The sequence below is a fragment of the Watersipora subatra genome, chromosome 10 (genome assembly GCF_963576615.1).
Source record: "Watersipora subatra chromosome 10, tzWatSuba1.1, whole genome shotgun sequence".
NCBI lineage: Eukaryota > Metazoa > Bryozoa > Gymnolaemata > Cheilostomatida > Watersiporidae > Watersipora > Watersipora subatra.
The window spans coordinates 37,905,988-37,926,733 of record NC_088717.1 but is presented as its reverse complement, the minus strand read 5'-3'; the positions used below and the strand labels follow the sequence as shown (position 1 = coordinate 37,926,733).

General features: G+C 32.6%; 2 protein-coding genes across 2 annotated transcripts; one reads left to right on the top strand and one right to left on the bottom strand.

Annotated features, from left to right (window-relative positions):
• Positions 1–2,682: 2,682 nt before the first annotated feature.
• Positions 2,683–3,955, bottom strand: LOC137407031 (putative cyclin-dependent serine/threonine-protein kinase DDB_G0272797/DDB_G0274007). The gene is made up of 2 exons (XM_068093637.1): positions 3,898–3,955; positions 2,683–3,170 (listed from the first exon to the last, which is right to left on the bottom strand). The coding sequence occupies exons 1-2, from the start codon at positions 3,953–3,955 to the stop codon at positions 2,683–2,685; spliced, it is 546 nt and encodes a 181-aa protein (XP_067949738.1).
• Positions 3,956–14,887: 10,932 nt separating this feature from the next.
• On the top strand, positions 14,888–17,453 carry LOC137406474 (uncharacterized). The gene is made up of 5 exons (XM_068093057.1): positions 14,888–14,937; positions 15,760–15,893; positions 16,280–16,402; positions 16,660–16,810; positions 17,142–17,453. The coding sequence occupies exons 1-5, from the start codon at positions 14,911–14,913 to the stop codon at positions 17,328–17,330; spliced, it is 624 nt and encodes a 207-aa protein (XP_067949158.1). The 5' UTR covers positions 14,888–14,910; the 3' UTR covers positions 17,331–17,453.
• The last annotated feature ends 3,293 nt before the right edge of the window (positions 17,454–20,746 follow it).

The following is a 20,746-nucleotide window of genomic DNA, read 5'->3' as shown; positions in this document are numbered from 1 at the left end:
TTGGCTGCACAAACTTTACAGACATAACAATATTGTTTTTTTTCTAAAAATACTGTTGATAAAGTTTTTGAACCACAGTATTGCTATCTAAAGAAACTTCCAAAAAAATTCTTGTAAAATTCCTATGATAATTAATGACCAAGCAATCTTGTAATCTCTTGGCACAAGTTCCATTCTGTCGTCAATCATGCTAGTTTAGAAAATGTGATGTCAAGTTCAAACAGTTGGTAATGCATTTTTTGTTGAAATGTACCGTAAAACCTATATGTAAACGCCATAGCACTGTATCTTTCAACACTTCTCCTATAATGAACGTCAAGTTAGAGGTGGCGTTTAATTAGAAGTTTATTGGTTGGCTACAAGTGGCAAATAAGCTCGTAATACAATCGGCTTTTAAATTTTTACTATATTAAGTGCTGTGTCTGCCTGCCTGTCTGTTCGTCTTTCCGAAGCCGCATAAAAAACATTCAGTAATAAAAGAACATTTCGCACTCTGAACTCTGAACTCTGAACTCTGATAATCTGTTTTGCCACTAGGCATGCTATCAACTGTGCCACTTAACTGCCTTGCTGAATTGAAGATTTCCTATACATTACAGTTACATTCTGTTATTACATCTGACTATCTCACAGCGCATGAACTGCCAGCCTAATAATGTAGTATAATTTGTACAGAATATATTAGTTGTTCAAAGAAAAGTGGTTTTAGCATATTGATGACTATTGAAGTACATCTACCAGCTAGTTGGAAGCCTAACAGTTCTAGATTAACATGGACACAAAACAGATTAAATAGATTTGAGAAGCCTCAGACCTTAAATAAGTTTAGTAGAGAATAGATGTAACTACAGATTAGTAAAGTACCTCCATATTTATGCTAAATTGCTGATTGCAACTGATGCAAACACAGGACTACTAATACAGACATTTCTTTTGTGGTATGTATTATATTAGCCCTTTATTGCCTTTAGTAATCATCAACAAAATGATGTTTTTCAGTATATGCCAAAACAAAAATGGGATGTCAGAAGTCAGTAATTATTGCAGGAGTTGAACAAAAGTGTTTAAAAAGTTGGTAACCTAACAGTATTGAAAAGTTTGGATGGTGAAAAGTAGGTTGTAGTAACAGAAAGTTCATAAACTGAAACATTTGATAGTGAATGGAGTATGTTGGTGTCACGGAATAGAAAACGATGTTTGTCATGTGTGAAACAATAGATAAAACTGTTCTGGAGAAAGTTCTGCAAATTTGGGATAAGAGAGTATGTTCAAAGATTTTGAGATGTGATTGATGGAAGTGTGGTGAGCTAAGGGTCTTGGTATAAATTTCTGTAAAGTTGATTATTGTAATTTGATGTTAGGCTTGCAGCCAGCTTAGCTAATAGCTAATAGTTAGCATGTAAGGAGGCTACTGACTACATATTGTGGTTTTGTAGCAGACAGAATAATATATTTAATAATATTTCATGTTTAATGAGCTATAACAATATATCATAAAATATATATAAAAAGAGTCATTTTGATTCGTTTACCAGCAACCAATAAAAAGGTAGGAACAGAGCAAATAATTACCTGTGAGTAATAAAGACAGGTGAAGTGTTATATAAGTAAACACTTTCAAAGGTGAAGGTTGCCTAGTAACTATGGATGGCATGCAGAGGTATGCCAATTTAGCACATCAACAATTTACTCTATAGTGTTAGAGTGGAGCATTAGCCTTTAGACCATCCTACAAGTTAAACTACACACATTGTCAGTAGCAAATTTCACAAGTTATTGTAGCCTAAAGGCTTGCCTATATGTGTTGTGTTAAAGGTGGTGATTTTCCCTTCTGTTTTTGGATAAAGTACTAGGTTGAAAGTGAATCTAATGTTATTTTCATCAAAAGCAACACCTTCCTCAAGCGTATGAGGTCTTTGATAAAAAAGTGTACACAAGTTGCTACATTTGAAAGTCACCTGTACGGTCTACCACATGGTGCAGTAAAATCACCATGATACACTTGACCATAAAGGATAAACAAAGTGCAAGTATGCTGGCAATGTGACAGCGCCTGGCTTTGCGCTTTGCGTAAATTTTTTGTGGCCTGATCATCTGCTGCAGTTGGTTTGCACTTATTATATGGGTGTACTAGATGAACTACCTGGCGTTGCCCAGGTAATAAATAAATCCTTGGACAGAAAGTTGATCTGTATTTAACATAAAACAACATTTTCAATTCTGTTTTTCAAACTGCATATTATGAGAAAAGTGTTTTGTGTAGTTGAAACAAGTTAGGAGAGAAAGTAAAAACAATTGTAAAGGTTTTCAAACTTTTTCAAACAACTATAACTTTTAAGCTGCAAATCACGAGGAAAATGTTTTTTTGCAGGTCAAATAAATTAACAAAAAATAAAACAACTATAAAAGGTTTTAAATGCAAAATATTAAAGTAAAATAATTAGCAAATAATAACTAAATTAAGTCTGTTTTGGTACAAATACAATAAAAGATAATTTGGTAATTATACAGTTAATACGAACTAAAAAAAAATAAAAATAAAAATTTCAAATAACTTGAATTAATAATAAGAATTCTTGCATAGAAGTGTGTGTGTATAAAAAAGTTACTGTTCCAGCAGAAGCTATCTATCCAAACTTTGACTAGGCTGATACTGGTCTACCTCTTGAGACTGGTACTGGTCTACCTCCTGAGACTGATACTGGTACCTCTTGAGACTGGTACTGGTCTACCTCTTGAGACTGGTACTGGTCTACCTCTTGAGACTGGTACTGGTCTACCTCTTGAGACTGATACTGGTACCTCTTGAGACTGGTACTGGTCTACCTCTTGAGACTGGTACTGGTCTACCTCTTGAGACTGGTACTGGTCTACCTCTTGAGACTGGTACTGGTCTACCTCTTGAGACTGGTACTGGTCTACCTCTTGAGACTGATACTGGTCTACCTCTTGAGACTGGTCTACCTCTTGAGACTGATACTGGTCTACCTCTTGAGACTGATACTGGTCTACCTCTTGAGACTGAGACTGGTCTACCTCTTGAGACTGGTCTACCTCTTGAGACTGGTACTGGTCTACCTCTTGAGACTGGTCTACCTCTTGAGACTGATACTGGTCTACCTCTTGAGACTGATACTGGTCTACCTCTTGAGACTGGTACTGGTCTACCTCTTGATACAAGTACAAATGTAAAAATGAGATATCGTACTGTCTTTGTCTGACTGAACGAAGACAAAATGTAGAGGTTCTTCTTACAGATATGGTATTGGTATTATTAGTACTTTTGTTTATCTTACATGAACATTGTTGTAATGTCTATTCCTGCCACTAACTTTACCATGTGTAATTGGTGAGGTTTCGTCTTTCAATTTTATTCAGGACTATTATGGTTGTTTCTAAAGAACATACATCATGGTGTAAATAATAATCAGTGTGAGTTGGCATTATCCCATGTGACCTACAAATGTTTTACTACAGATGTGATTTACTATAACAAGCATAGACAGTAACCTTTTTGGGTGTAGTATAGTTCAACTTTACTACTCTACTAGGAGTGATCTCTTTATACTAATATCCAATCAATGTTAGATCCATTATCTGATTTTGCACTCTAAGAACAGGACTGATATATCACATCTGTTTAAAACTTTCCATTACATACACATTGTATGTAGTGGCAAGTTTTCATTGTAGTCGCCATTATACATATTGTATCATAACAAACATTTTTTTCATAAACAAAATTTTTTTCAAGTGGTTTGTGAAATTATTGTGCTAATAAATATCTCTGAACTTGACTAGAAATTGAAGAAAACTTGATCGCAGCAATAATGTTCTGAGAGACAAGGAAACAAACATTTCCTAGACACCTTCAGACAATTCAGAAACTGTTTTAACCTCGTATAGTTTGAAAACTGCCAATTCTTTTTTTATAGTCAGCAGTAACGATGACCATTTTAAGAGGACAACTTTTAAACCGTCGCTTCTGTTATTAGACACATACTTTAGCACAATCTTTAACTATGGTTAAGTATTTTATTCCTCTAGGAAAAGTGTAACACGTTTAATAGCTGGGAAAGCTGATTGTTTTACACAGCCATTAGGATGGTTATAAGATTACAGCTAAAAATACTTGAGGCATATGACATAATATGTAGATTACAGAGTAAACCTTCCACAGCGTAGTAGTGATAGGAAACAAACAGGTGATAGAAAGGAAACTACAACACATTCAATAGGAAATAACCCAAGCAAAAACAAGGTATGTATCTTGCTGAACCACCGCACAATTATAACATATGTTGATACATTTCAATCAATAGCTTTTTTAATATTGCAGAAGCCGATAAAATTTAGAATAAATTAAATGTTAAACGTCTTTACTCTATTGGCTGTTTTTGAACATTAGTTTAACCAATCAACTTGAAGAAATATGAAGCGGAAAGCCATAAGAGATTGTTAAATAAAGGTTTTCTTTACAATCATCAGCATAATAACCCCTTAAACATTATTTGATATATTCTTACTAAAAATAAAAATTTCTCTGAGCACAGCATTACTTAATTACCGTAAAAGAATTCCAAATAGTTTTAATAGCCTGCTATTAAGCTGAAAATGTTTAATTTGCATGTATAGTGTTTCAATAACAAGGCACTTTCTAAATACAACATTATGATCGGTTATTCTTGAGCCAATCACTAGGAAGTTGAATAAGGATAAGTTGAAATAGTTTATACAATGAGCTATTTTAATATGTTTGAAAGATTTATTGTGGAGTGTTTTAAGCACAAAATTGAAAATATAGCAAGTTCTTCAAAAATCTTTAAAAAATTGATGCAGAGCTATAGTCAACAGTACTTTCTTTCTCAAGAAGAAAAAGTATATCTAAAGAGAGCTTTGCTCCGTCATTCAAATAAATATTGCATAATATTCCTTGATTATTGATTTAACAGATACTTCTTACACCTCATTTCTGTTTAATGTACTTATTGGAACTTTCATATGGCAGTCTTTATAAATGCTGGTAAGTTTTGTATGCCTATTGATAAAATTTGTGTAATGTCTTTACTTTTAATTTTTTTGTATGTGTATTTTTGGGAAGTTAGTAATTTGAGTTGATTAAAAACAATATTTCTAAATATGGCTATTCCATGTAGCATGATACAATTTTTAAGTTTTTTTCTGTATGAAACCTTTACCTTTTACAAGGTTTAAAGCAAAAAATGTTATATTTAATATATTCATTCATTATATCAATTACAATTATAGTGTTCCTTCTTTTCTGATAACTTAGATGTCATTCTTACTGGCAATTTGCACTATTGAAGAACACACAGCAGACAGTTTTTATAAAGTTTGCTTTGCACTTCCACTCTTTTGTTGTAAATAACTAGTTTTATATTTTCATGATGGAGTTTTATCAGATCATATATAAAAGCTATTAGCCTTTAAAAGACCATGAAGATAAAATTAGTCATATAAATCTTTACCATATTTCTGGACAGGAAGATCATAGACCTAATATGGCGCCTTCTAACCCCAACAAGTGTAGAAAATAAACAACGTTTAACCGTAAAGTGTAAGAAAGTTAACAATCTCTAGTAGAGCCTCCATAACCCAGCGTTTAAAGTCAATAATAGCATCACACCAACCAAAGTCTCTGATCAGATGAAAATAGTTACCACATTATAGAAGCTTTACTTGGACAAACCAATTCTATTCAACAGTCTGATTCTATAGTCTGGTATTTATGAAATCTACTTAAGATAATTGTTTTATCTGAGAAAAGTCAAGAATGAGTTTCTTGAATAACAGAAATGAAGTCAGAAAATTGTTTGGTTGCGCTTAGAAAATGCCAGCACTTTATATCAATTTCGAGTGTTGATACTGTGTCAACATCATGATACCGTGTCAACATGTTGATATCGTGTCATCACGTTTGTACCGTGTCAGCGGGTTGATACCGTGTTAGAATGTTGCTACTGTGTTAGCATGTTGATATTGTGTTAGCATGTTGATACTATGTCATATGTCATTTATACCAAACCTGAATGTCTCTACCCAATTATTGTGTAGATCAGGGTTGGGCAAAGTTTTTTTATCAAAGAGCCAAATTTCAAAGTTGCAAAACTTTTGGGAGCCGAATAATATGTGCATCAGTATAACATTTCATACTGATAATACAAGTTTGGTAGTGGTTGTAATACAATTTATTTATTAGACTAGAGATTCCTCAGTCATACAGCAAACAACTAAAGTGAGATTGGAAAAAAGAAAGGGTACTGATGGTTGAGAAATGCAATATTAGCAGTCAAATGGCACTGCAGTGCAATAGGATAACTACAATGGTAGCTGTAATGTACTGGGTGTGGGTGTTATTATATACAACAAAACAGCAATAATGAAAGGAAAAGATTATATGTTTATATTTTTCCCCCTGCAATAGGAGAAATGCAATATTGGCCAATATTAGAAGTACAATGCACTGGTATTACTAGAATAACCAATATTATTAATATAGTAATACAGTAATAATAGAAAACCAATGCACAATTTTGTTTACATTTCAAAACGTCATAGCTAACAATATCAAGAAGTTTGTAATATTTATATATATTTAAAAAAAATCTATTTAACAAAACTATTTAGAAAAAATAATAACAGTAACATATTGCCCATCATCGATGTTGTTAGTGTGACTATTACACTTCAATAGTCATCCAAACTTATAATTAAATATTGTAATAATCTCATAAGAATCGTTAGAAAAAAATATCATCGTCATTTCCTTTACTTTCACTGCTTTGGACATCAGTTAGAATACCAAAGTACTCAAAAGTTTCCAAGACGTCAGTTACTCTGAAATCGGCAAAAAAGAAACGATTTCTGTACTTCTACATTAATTACAGAAACCTTCGGCAATTTGACAATGCAATAGACTGGTGAAATGTGCACGTTCTTTTTTTGTGAATACGCACAACTTAATGGTTCTATTCTCTGTCGCTCGGCATTTCGTTTGCCGGTTTTAATTTTGATAAAAGTAAGGCTTGGCCAGTTTTAATAACGATTTTCGGCCAAATTAATCTGTCTATTTGTGTATAATCCGATCAGATGGGTAGGTTTTAAGATACTGTCAACAATTTACAAAGACTTGGTAACATGTTTAAATAGGCTTATGTGTGTTTTGTATCGTTATTATACTTGAACGACTCTACAAAACGATGGTTAAATTTGTTGATGAGATTTCGATGCAAGGATTAGTGACGTTGTTGATGAATAATTTTTGTAAGTTTTGTGCACATGCATTTATCATAAAAACTCTCAAACGTTCGCTCCGCTCGTTTGGTTGTGGGAATACTTTTACAATAGCATTGAATAATGTTGAAGTGAGCCTAAAGAGCTTTGTATAACTTAAAGTTTAGTGAGATACATGGAGTTGTTTATGGCTACTCATTATCTCATGGTAGTCTGGCTCTCTACTGCAGCATGCTATTCTTAGGAGCTGACACAAGTGATCTTGGGTTAAAGTAGATCTCAACTTGCTCTTGATATTACCCATATATGAAAATGCTATTCACATATATATGTGGCAGCAAACACAGTGTACAACCATCTTCCTAGTTGAGCAAGCTGTGGATATTCAGCCTTTTTTGAAGCTTTCAAGTAGAAACCCTCCTCAATTTCATCTACATCTGTAGCTCTGAGGTTACACAACTCCAGTTGCAGAGATGAGACATTAACACTTCAATGGCAACTGAGTAACCCACTCTCTATTAGGCTTTGCCTTCTGAGGTGCTTTCATGATTTGTATGATATGTTTCAAAGATTGAAACTGACTAAATCGGTTGCTAAACTCTTGTTGCAGCTTTTCTATAAATTAAGTGTACTCAGTTGTACAAAACGCCATTTCTTCATTGTCATCTAAAAATGCTTTTAGAGTAGGAGAGTGAAGCTGAGTGAAGATGAGACAATACTAGCATTTTATATCAAATCTGAGTGTTAATACTATGTCAACACGATGATACCATGTGAGCAAGTTGATACCATGTCAGCATGTTTATACCGTGTCAGCATGTTGATACCATATCACCGTGATGATACCGTGTCAGCACGTTGATACTATGTCATTCATATTAAATCTGAATGTCTCTACCCATTTATCATGTTGATAATATATCCGCAAATTGATACAATTTCAGCATGTTTACATGCCGTGTTTCGCAGATTACAAAACTGTTATTCAGAATTGTCCCCCTCCTAGCGCCACATTAGGCTAAGGATTTTAGACTTTCAAATATTTGATGAAGATAGTTATGAATGTATGATAATACCAATGATCCGTTTACCTATATGTCAAAAACTGGCGAGGCATGCTGATCCGCATCGTTAAACAAACACTTCTTGTCAGATGACCAAATGGAGATTACTCTGACTTTTTAATGAAGAACCAATAGTTTTATAGCATTAAGATGGCAGTTAAGTAATTAACATCTCAATAATAATAAATAGCATGAACTTATATAAGCGAAAGTATATACATCTTTCTGATTCGCTGACTGGTAGCCAATAGAATACTGACCTTGGTTTAGAAGTTAATTTTTTGTTACTAATAGCCACGAACTAAGACCAAATGTTTTCTATTAAACTTTGTCCGAGGGAGCATACTTTAGCAACTGTATAAACATGTATGTCATAAACAAAAATAATGCTATTGGAAGATGCCCATGCTATATCAAAGATTTGTAGGTAATTTAATTGCAAAAATTATTTATGGTAAAGAATTAATGTCAGCCTAAAGTCAAATAAAGAGACATTTATTGCACTGGTAAATAAGGAAAGGAAATAACATTATGCTAACACCTAGGCAAGCTGCAAATACTTATCACACGTTAGTATTTACTGATGGGCACCAAAGCTTGATTACACAGAAGGCTTTTCTGCAAGCATCAGATAGTTTAGCTCGGTTTGCGTTTAAAAGGTTGCTAGCTACTTTTGCTCACAACGACGTGTACATCTTGTGTTTTATTTAGTTATGTTTTACTGTAATAAGAGCTGTATTGGTTCAAAGCAATGCTATGAGGATCAGCAAAAGAATTGCTTTTTGCAGGAATCAAACTTCGATATACTGTAGAGCAGCCAGACACGCTAACAACCAGCAAAAACAGCCAAATCAAAGAAGAATTGTCCACATGGTTATTTCACCTGATTATTTCCAATGGCACATGAAACTGACAGCTTACTAGTGCTGTATAACAACCAACCAAAACATTTCACAAACTTGAACATCAGTGTTTAGTGTCTTATCATAGTTGCTGACTTCTCCCGCTGTCTTGGATAGATCATTAGATTTAAATTGAAATCCATCTACAAACCAATAATACAACAGTTACTGTAGTATCATGAAATTAAAAAGTCAAGTCTAGTTTTATCCTTTTTAAAAGCTGTTATAAATTTATGAAAACCAAACTTAACCAGAAAGTGTGAAAAAGTTAAAAATCTGTGGTAGAGCCTCCATAAATCAGTGTTTCAAGTCAACAACAGCATCCCATCAACCAGAGTCTGTTATCAAACATAGACAATACAAACATTAAACAATGTGGCCATATATATAATAACTAGCTGTGCTACCCGGCGTTGCCAGGCTAATAAAGAAGTCTGCACAGAAAATTGATTTGTATTTAACATATAACAACATTTCTCATTCTAACTTTTAAACTACATATCATGATAGAAGTGTTTTGTGTAGTTGAAATAAATTCAGAGAAAGATAAAAACAACTGTACATGTTTTAAAACTTTGTCTAACAACTGTAATTTTTAAGCTATTAGCCTAGCACATTGTGAATGGAAAATTCCAGTAAGCTGCTAGTGTTCTAATGACGATACTCCATGACGTTTATATATACTTTATATATAAACCATATATATATGATAATATTTATATGGTTTGTATATATACTGAATATATAAGCCAGATATATAGACCTAATTAATAACCCCACTTTAGAAGCTTTAAATACGCTAGAAAATCTAATACAACATCTTTCAACAGTCTAATTCTGTGGTCTGATTGTCTACAAGATTCAAAATCTAAAAAGAAAATTGTTTCACCTGAGTAAAGACAGGTATGAGTTTCATGAATTACAGAAATGTTGTCATAAAGCTGTTTGATTGTGCTTAGAAAACTGTCAGCATTTTTATACAAATTCTGAATATCTTTACCCAATTATCATAGTGATGCTATGTCTGCAAGTTAATGCCAGTTCCGCATATCGATACGTGAGCACTTTTTGCAGAAGGCAAACCTGTTATGCAGAGCTGTCACCACTTTGACACCACATTAGGCTAAAAATGTTAGTCTTTTAGATATTTGATGAATACAGTTATGGACATAAGCTAATACCATATATCTGCTTACTTATATGCTAAGAATCAGTGAGGCACTCTGATCCACATCGTTAAACAAACACTTCTTGTCAGATGACCAAATGTACATTACTCTGTTTTTTTATGAAGAACCAACAGCATTATAGCAATAAGATGGCAGTTAATTAGTTAACATCTTAATAATGATAGTTGGCATAAACCTGCAGTTTATACATCTTTATGATTCGCTGACTGGTAGCCAATAGAATATTTACCTCGGTCTAGAAATTCCTTCTTGGTTAATAATAGCCATAAATTAAGACCAAATGTTTCTTATCAGAGTTTGTCTAAGAAGAGGATATCTTAGCAACTGTATATATTCTGTGTTCAAGAAAACAGAAGGAATGCTAATAAAAAATGCCTCTGTTATATCAGAGAACTGCAAGTCATATTAATTACCTAAATTATTTATGCCCAAGAATTAATGTCAGCCTCAATTCAAATAAAGAGACATTTATTGCACTACTAAATAAGGAAAGGGAATAAAGTTATGCTAACACTTAGGCAAGCTGCAAACACCGATCACACGGTAGTTTCAACTGATGGATACAAAATCCTGGTTAAACAGAAGGCTCTTCTGCAAGCATCAGATAGTTTAGCTCGGTTTGTGTTTATAAGGTTGCTAGCTATATTGGCTTACAAAGAAGTGTACATCTTGCGTTATATTTGGTTGTTTTTACTGTAATAAAAGCTGTGTTTTTTTGAAGCATAGGTAAGAGTGTGAGAAAAAATGATGGCCTCTTGCAGGAACTACACAAATCTCAGATATTCTGTAGAGCAGCCAGGCACTCTAACAACCAGCCAAACCAACCAAAACAAAGAATAATTGTGCAAATGATTATGACACCTGATTATCTCTCATGGCACACGAAACTGACAGTTTATTAATGTTGTCTAATAACCAAACAAGACATTTCACAAACTTCAACATCAATATATAGCTTTGTCTGAAACTCTGCTTAGCACATTTTAAAATGGTCTGATCTTTGAGATCGAATAAAAATATGCATAAATATGTGATAATAAAGTTTAGAAAATAAGAAATGACTGCTAATTGCAAGCGAATGCTGAATAATTACAAAAAATGAACGTAAAAAAATTACGATGAAAATAACAAAAAGTAAAACAACAATAAAGGATGAAGACTAAAGATTTATTTTATGGCATTAAATTACGGAGTTTTGTTTTAGCTTCCCAATGCAGCTTTTTTCTTTTTTAATAACTTAAACACTAAGGCTAATACAGATTATTGAATTTAGATGTTTAACTGCCTCTTCCAATGTGCATTTTTACAAAACTAAATTAGTGAACCATATGAGAAGAACACCAAACAGAAATACGAAATACTGTTACATTTTAATAAACTTCGAAACATCTCTCTAAAATAATCTTAAATATAATTATTTGATTGGCTCTCTTTAACCTAATGATATATACTGTAGATATTGTTAGTGTCACATAAGTTTTTAATTGGAATAGTTGAGGCTATAAATGGCTCTTGAGAATTTGCTTGATTAGCTTTAAATCTGTTTTATTGCAGGTGTACCAGGTGATATAAAGAGCTGAACATGTCAAACAGCACTGTGTAATATTTTGATTGAATGTAAACAACCTTGATCACAAGGCTTTCATACCTTGAGAGTAGCCTAATAAGATGCAGAACTCAAATAAAAAGACTGTTTACAATATAAATGCCTTACCAATCCAACTACACAAGATTGATGGATTCATTTTGATTCCCATATGTCGCTATGTGGGTGATAATACGCTACCGCTCTCCGTTACGGCGCAACACCATTCTATCTATTAGTAAGAGCCGTAGATAACTAGCTTTCTTAAATTAACCATTGGCAATGTGCCAGGCTAATGGCAAGTGGCATGGTTTATAAGTGAGTTTATAATGTTATATATATATACTTTATATATAAAAATATATTTATATTTATATATTTTTTATTTTATATATAAATATATATATATATATATATATGTTGTTATATATATATATATATATGTATGTTGCTATATACGTTGTTATAAATGTTGTTTATATTGTTTGTAAGTGTTTATATTGAGTTTATAAGTGTGACACTGCTATCACTGTTTATAAGATTATTTTTAACACCCATGCAACGCCGAGCATTCCGCTAGTGCTCTAAAACTGTGAGAATGATTGGCTCGGTTAGTACTGTACTGAAAAGTTGTGAGTTCCAATCCCATACGGTGTAATCTTTTTTCAAACCTCCAATCATGACTCCAGAATGACAGACTGTTGGAGGCTATTCTTATTATAGCAAAGCATATACTCAGATTAACTGAGTCTATTTTAGTACAATTGTGGAAACCTTTTGCTAAATTCAGACATTGTTTTCTCATGCCATTAATTTTACTTCACAAGCAGGTATACTTTCAGTACCTGAAACAACTACACACGTATTTTAGTATATCAATTCGGTTCCATTTGATACATCTCTGAACTTTATTTTACTTTACTTAACTGCTCCTGTGAAACATTAAACAAGTTTTTAAACCATGATCAAATCTCCAAACTGGAGTAGGTAAAAATTGTTTAACATATTACTTTTTCCAATTAACGTTTTATTTGGCAACAATATTTTTGGTTTTAAAGAGTTTGCTAAAAGAAAGTTTTAATTTATTGTTATGACTTCTATCAAGATGTTTTCAAAAGTAGTTTGTTAAAGTCGGACAATTTCGTAGTTTTAAGTTTTGTCAATACATTCGTACAACTGATGTCTATTTTTGACTTGTTTGTTCATTTTATTTGGAAAGATTAATCTGCGAGTATTATTTTGTGTAAAAAAACTGCTATAACTTGCAGTTGATTTGAGTTACTGTACATAATTTGTTTAGCATAAGTGTGAAGATAGGTTGTATATTCCGAAGATAGTGTGAAAAGATGGATAAAAACTGTAAACCACTAACATTGAGTCAGCTCGCTAGTATTATATTAGTATTTAGACTTCTACTTTCTAATCGTCACTTAATAAAAAGTCTTTAATTTAAAGAAATATCAACACTAGGTTTCATTTCTAAAATATCAGAGGATTACAAGGACTTCTTGCCAACATGTCAAAAAGACATATTGTATCTATCAAGCAGGGAGGTACTGCTGGGATAGATTAAAGTGTTCATAATTTGCTATGATGGTCGTTGTATGAGATTCGGTTACAGTTACTGTTACTTAGATGTGGCTAAAATAAATCTAGATACCGTTGATATTTAACCAATGTGCGAAAAGCAAACACAATTAGTGTATTAATGTTCGACTTGAGGCATACTGAAGCTAATGATTCGCTGACAGACCACTAATAAAAACCAGTTATAGCACTTGAACATCTGCTTCTGCTTTTTATAGCCACAAAAATGATTCAATTGCAGTTATTCAACTTGATATATGTTGAGTTCTAAATATATGGTATTCCTATGATACAATATGCCTAGATGCAGAAAATGAGTTGTTATCTTGCTGTCCTATATGATGGAACAGTCTAGAATTGTTTCCAACGGCTACAAACTCAATCAGCGATAATCAAAATATCCTTTTACAAAAAATTGAAACATTCGAACACTCCATTTTTGGCCATATTTCATATTTATTACCTTAACAGTTCAGATCTTATCGACTTTTTTATCTTTTACAAAAGAGAACAGATTGACAATTTTTGCATATTTTTTCATTGAATGATGCCTGTTTTTACACTCTACTTGAAGAATTGTTTGTATGTCCAATAGACTTAAATACTTGTCTCTATGTATATTGTACTCTAGGAGTAGTTTATACATTTATTATACATTAATATCTGTCTATATGTACATTTTAGTTAGTGAAATAAAAAGTATATATAGTACATATATGTACATTCTAAAGTATATTACACATATTATCTATATGTGTAGTATATTTTAGAATACTCTCTATGCATCATATACCCATGCGATGCAAAAGTTACTGAAGTTGTTGAAACCTTTTTGCAGTTGAACAAATATACGGAATAAAAATAAGGAAAATGCCAAAATGACAGCAATATTAGTGTTTGTTAAATATTAACAGTGTAATACTCAAAGCTTATTATGATAGCTTGTAGTTTGTCGCTTGCTAGTATGGAAGCAAATGTTATCTTTATATAGGTGCTAGGTTGACAAGGATGCCTACGCTGAAATTAATCTTTACAATTAGCTGCTGTTGGCAGTGGTATGTTGCTCTACCCATTCTCATCAGTTCATTTAAGATACAGCTAAGGACTAGGCATATTATATAACATGAGATTATCAGCTGAAAGTAGTTATTAAATTAATGTTTCTATATTTAGATTCCATCTTATATGATATTAATCACAAGTTCTGACACTTTGGTTACCATGGCAATATAAATCAGTCAAGCTCAGCAGATCGGGCCTATATAAGAGAGAAGATGCACCAGGTTGTACACCATTGTCAGAAGATTGGTTTCAGAGACAAGAACAAGATGAGTTCTTTGCTAGTGAACCTTCTGGTGAGTATTAAACTTATATTAGTCATCCATAGTTACAACTTATATTAGATTTTACTGAGTGAGATAAATTATTTTCTACCGTAAATAACTAAACTGAGACAAGCATTTATCAAAAAAGCAATCATTACTTTATATTGAAACTTTAACCATAAGTTGGAACAATTTAAAAAGTTGCTGACTTGTTACAGGGTGTATCACAACTCTTAGATATCTGGTTTAAGTTTAAACTAGAAGAAAACTTTTATGTCTCAATGTGAAAATTGCTGCTTGATAAATTTTTGTTTTGGTTCATAAAATCATAAGTATGTTGTATGTTTTAATTGATAATACTTCTAGTTTACCTTACTAATTATAAGGATAAATATCATTAGAAACAAATTTATACTTGCGTGAAGTCTATCTTTTGTTAACATATAACAAATAATTACAGATTACGTTATGTTATACTAAAAAAGAGGCCTTGCAGCGATATGAAAGTTTAGAGTAAAGAGTTTCTTAAACATCTAAGAAACAAAATTTTAAAGATTTTCATTGAAGCTCTGCGTTAAGCGGCAAAATATCTCAAAACTACCAAAGTCATGTATATTGATGAGTATTAAGTTAAGTAAATAGGTAATATACACGACAAACTTTTGATTGATTTCAAATAAAGCTGTTACAATTGAGTAAAAAACAAGTAAAAAAATGAAATGGTATTAAAAGTTCCAAAATACAAAATAGGCTTCCAAATAAAAAAAGATATAAAAATAAACTAAAAGAACTTTGTGGATAATGATGCCCGTCTTCAGTTATTTTGAGTTGAATTTACACTGTTTGTTTCAGATTTCGAGTTTCTTAGTTGGGCTTTTGGCAGCCCAAGAACTACCCGATGGCGTAACACAGAGTTGTGATCCTAGAATTCTTAGCTGTGAGACGGTTCAGAACCCGACAGATGGTGACCTTTGCAGGTCTGATCGGTAAGGGGTACTTCTATATATTTGAGTATATAGAATACACAGTACCAGAATGTTCTGTATCAGCCGGCAGTACAAGTTAGTAATTAAATTAAAAATTGTTGATATTTCTACTTTTTTAACTATTCAAACAATTAACAATGTTTATAGTTGTTTGCGTTCACAAAATTAGATATTTTTAAACATAATTCATTGATGAATTTTGAACAAGTAGCCTACAATAAAGAAAATTTGAAAGATTTCATGGCAGTCATTGGAGAAAATCATGAAGCTTTTTCAAAACACTTTTTATAACGTAAATTGTTAAAACTGCTAAATTTTATTTAGTTAATTTGAAGAATAGTCTTTCAAATTAAAACAGCTCGTGTATCTAATTCCATTTTTTGCAGACAACCGGTTACTGACAGGCTTGACATCATTCACAGCGCTGAACAAGAAGTCAATCAGGAAGCATCTGTAAACGAAACATTGCACCACCATCTCTCTTTTGGGTTGGAGATTACAAGCCACCCGTAAGCTAACATATGTCATAGTTTGCCGTTTATCACTGTTTATAGTTTATGACTGTTAATAGTTTAACAACTGATTCTGTAGCTGTTGACACTTGGAGACATATTTGAAGATGCTATTTTCCAAGTGTTCTGGCTAATGCTGACTTCAAACACATTCACTTTGAATAAATTGAAGAGACTGATTCTATATTGGCAAGAAATATGAAACTGACTTGTTTGGTAGTCTCTCCATTTCGATATGTCATTGATTCCTACAGCGACTGTCCACTCTTATGCGTCTCTTTGGGATGGCCAACTCTATGCGGAGGATACATATGGTACTATTACAATGGAAATTGGTGGCTCATTTGGCACATTCCAGGTTTTCCATTCAGATGGCGGTGTTGGTGTTCTGAAAGCAGCTGCAGGGTAAGCTAACTCCAAAGCCGCAATCATACAAATAGTCTGCAAGAGTCATAAGTGTAATAAAATTCATTTTCAGATAGGTAATCAGACACAAACTGTAGTTTTATTGACTATCACTGGATAAGAAAAATGGTAGTAGCTACAAAATATTATTACAATTCGAGATTAATGTTAAAAATTAAACTTTGTGAACAACCCTTATTTAATAAAAATCGAATTATTTTTATAGCACTTCCCAAGCTTTTTTGTAAACTAGACGCTTACTGATTCTAATTTTTGCTGCTATAATTCTTGACGTTTTTACATAATCATCGTATTCTTTATTTGGTTTTAGCCTCATCATCCGTTTGGCTCGTACCATGGAAGATGCGTTGCTCGAAGACCTAGAATACGATATGTTATTGTCATCGACCTGGCTACAGGAAAATGGAAACTAGTGCCAGTTTCTTTGAACATTGGGTGTAACTGCCGACACCATGGCAACCATGTTCATCCACTTCCTGCAAATGTCCGAAGAAACTAAGAAAATCACTGTCAAAAATGTGAAAACCAGATCTTGATGTTAAAACTCTCTCTTATAATCTTTTAAACTCATTTTAAAGTAGCTTTGTCAAACTGAACTTGGAAATAAATAAAGAACCGTGCAACAATTTAAACTATGCACATTCTGCTACAGCATACCAAATAGGGTTACCAAAATATATGTAATCACCTACATTCAAGTACAACAATTACTAAAGGTTTAGGTTTAAAACAAAACCAACTCATGCAGAAAGGCACAAACATAGAACTTTAATAGGTTTATTAGAATGATACTGCGCCTCACAAATGGTTATTTATATAGATATAAAATCACATGTTTCAAACATTAAAAAAAATACTGATTGGCAATTAATGGATCTTGCCGACACACAGAATAATGAAAACAATATTAGACATAACCAATACACTGTTTGTTGTACTGAAGTTAAAACTCTCAAGTACTGACTTATATCCACTCAAACAAGTCTTCTAACTCTATCTTCATACAGACACTCAGAGTCATCGTTCTTTTATCTAAAACTGATAAACATGATATACTTAATGACACACAGTCTTCTCTAGAACCTCTATTGTGAGTAGTATTATGTGAGTAATTGTGTATCTACAGCTTATAATATTAAGGGTAGATAACTCCTATACATGCAGTTTGATACTAATACACATGGGTAGTTCTAAACATCATCTATCAACGACATCATCATTAAATCATATTATCTACTGAACACTTTCTTACTATCAACATTTACAGAAAAAGCAGACTATTTTGTACATTTTACATTATAGTAAATATAGTATAAATGTGAATTCATCTTAATACGAGGTTTTGCTTTAAACAGACAATTTCTGTCAGAGATTATAAATTATACTGATCACAGCAAGCAGCATTTGATATTTAATCACTAGAGAGGATAATATTATGCTATAAGCACTAATTGTGGTCTGCATTTTCTCAGTGTGTGATCAGTTGCTTTCATTCTATTGTATAAAGCATAGAATTTATCTTAACACACACATATACAACTAGAAATTCCCCTGTCATACAGCCCACGACCAAAGTGAAATTGGAAAAAAGAAAGGGTACTGATGGTTGAGAAATGCAATATTAGCAGTCAAATGGCACTGCAGTGCAATAGGATAACTGCAATGGTAGCTGTAATGTACTGGGTGTGAGTGTTATTATATACAACAAACAGCAATAATGAAAGGAAAAGATTATATGTTTTTATCTCTACCTCTGCAATAGGAAATGAGAAATGCAATATTGGCCAATAATAGAAGTAAAATGCACTGATATTATTAAAATAACCAATATTATTAATATAGTAATACAGTAATAATAGAAAACCAATGCACAATTTTGTTTACATTTCAAAACGTCATAGCTAACAATATCAAGAAGCTGTGATATTTATATAGATTTAAAAAAAATCTATTTAACAAAGCTATTAAGAAAATTAATAACAGTAACATATTGCCCATCATCGATGTTGTTAGTGTGACTATAACACTTCAATAGTCATCCAAACATATAATTAAATATTGTAATAACCTCATAAGAATCGTTAGAAAAAAATATCATTGCCATTTTCTTTACTTTCGCTGCTTTGGACATCAGTTAGAATACCAAAGTACTCAAAAGTTTCCAAAATTTCAGTTACTTTCAAATTGGCAAAAGAGAAACGATTTCAGTACTCCTATGTTAATTACAGAAATCTTCGGCGATTCGCCAACGCTATAGACTGGTGAAATGTGCACGTTATTCTTTCGTGAAATGTGCAAGACTTAATGGTTCTATTCTCTATCGCTCGACGTTTCAATTGCCGGTCTTGATTTTGATAAAAGTAAGGATTAGCAAGTTTTAATAACGGTTTCGGCCAAATTAATCTGTCTATAGGTATGTATAATCCGTTCAGATGGGTAAGTTTTAAGAATATGTCGACACTTTTCAAAGACTTGGTAATATAATTAATTAGGTTTATATGTGTTTTGTATCGTTATTATACTTAAACGACTCGACAGAAAAATGGATAAATTTGTTGATGAGATTTGGTTACAAGGGTTTGCGACTTTGTTGATGAATAATTTTCATGAGTTGTGTGCACATGCATTTATATTAAAAACTCAAACATTCGCTCCGTTCGTTTGGTCGTGGGATTATACATCAATAAATAGGCAATAACTTAGGAGGAAAAACTTAGGAGTTAGGAGGAAAAATACATAACTACAAGTAACGGCTTATCTATCTCACACAATCAGGCACTTCTAGTGGGAGGTGCTAAATAATTTAATGTTTTTGTTGAGATAAACGACTGAAATGAACTCAATATTGTTTGCATTGACAAGATCTCAAAAAATAATGCGTCGCATTTCTGTTTGAAAAGGATAACTCTTGTCTTTTACCTGATGCACTCAGTTGTGGTTTGTATATTATGTAGAACTTGTGAAGCAAGCAGAGGTTACAGTGTTTTGTTGCTGTATGGCTGGGCAATTGGTATTATCTTCTATTCAATACAATACCGTATAGAAAATGGCATTTATAACACTAAAAGATTATCAAGACAACTATAAAAAACACCCATCAAATGAGTTCATTAATTCCATTCCAGTCTTTATTATTAAAATATTAGTCCATGCCCTATCACACAGCAAAAAAAAACTGCAGCTCAGCATACCTTTTTTGGCTAATTCTACATAACATGCAAATCACAACTGAGCAAATTAAATAAAAGGCAAGAGTTATCCTGTTCTTGCAAACATGCAATGTGTTATCTTATTGGAATCACCTAAATGCAAAAGCATTATCGAATCCTTTCCAGTCATGTAAGTTGATAAAAACGATTAAGTCATATGCTGCTCGCCATCAGTAGAGTTCTGCAGCCCAAAAGTCTACTTGTCACTACTTGTCACCCAGTAGAGTTCAGCACAAAACAGATTTGCAGTGTATTTTTCTTACCTGTATTATCATTATTTTACTACACGGAAGTTTTGTTTTACTTTCATGTTTGAAAGGGTTTTTGTGAGCATTTAGTAACACTAACTGTGCAAGTACATAAGTATACGCATGTATAGTAGTTTGTAATTAGTTTTCCGCTCCTGTCAAATTTAAGGTCGCTGCCTTTCTTCTCACCAGGCTGTGTTCCAAAAAACCATACTCGATGTTGACTGGTGATTTATTGCTGTTTTTAATGGGTGTTATCCTCTCCTGATTGGAATTTCTTAAGAAGGACAGAGAAGCTAACTTCTAAAAGGTGGACGGTTGGACACAATCTCATCTTTTTATACTTTTGAATAAATAATTCTGGCCAGTGTATACGTAATTTAATTTTCTTTTAATAAGCAAAATGACAGTACAGCTTTTACTTGAATTGTTATATGGGAGTGCATTTTTATATCATG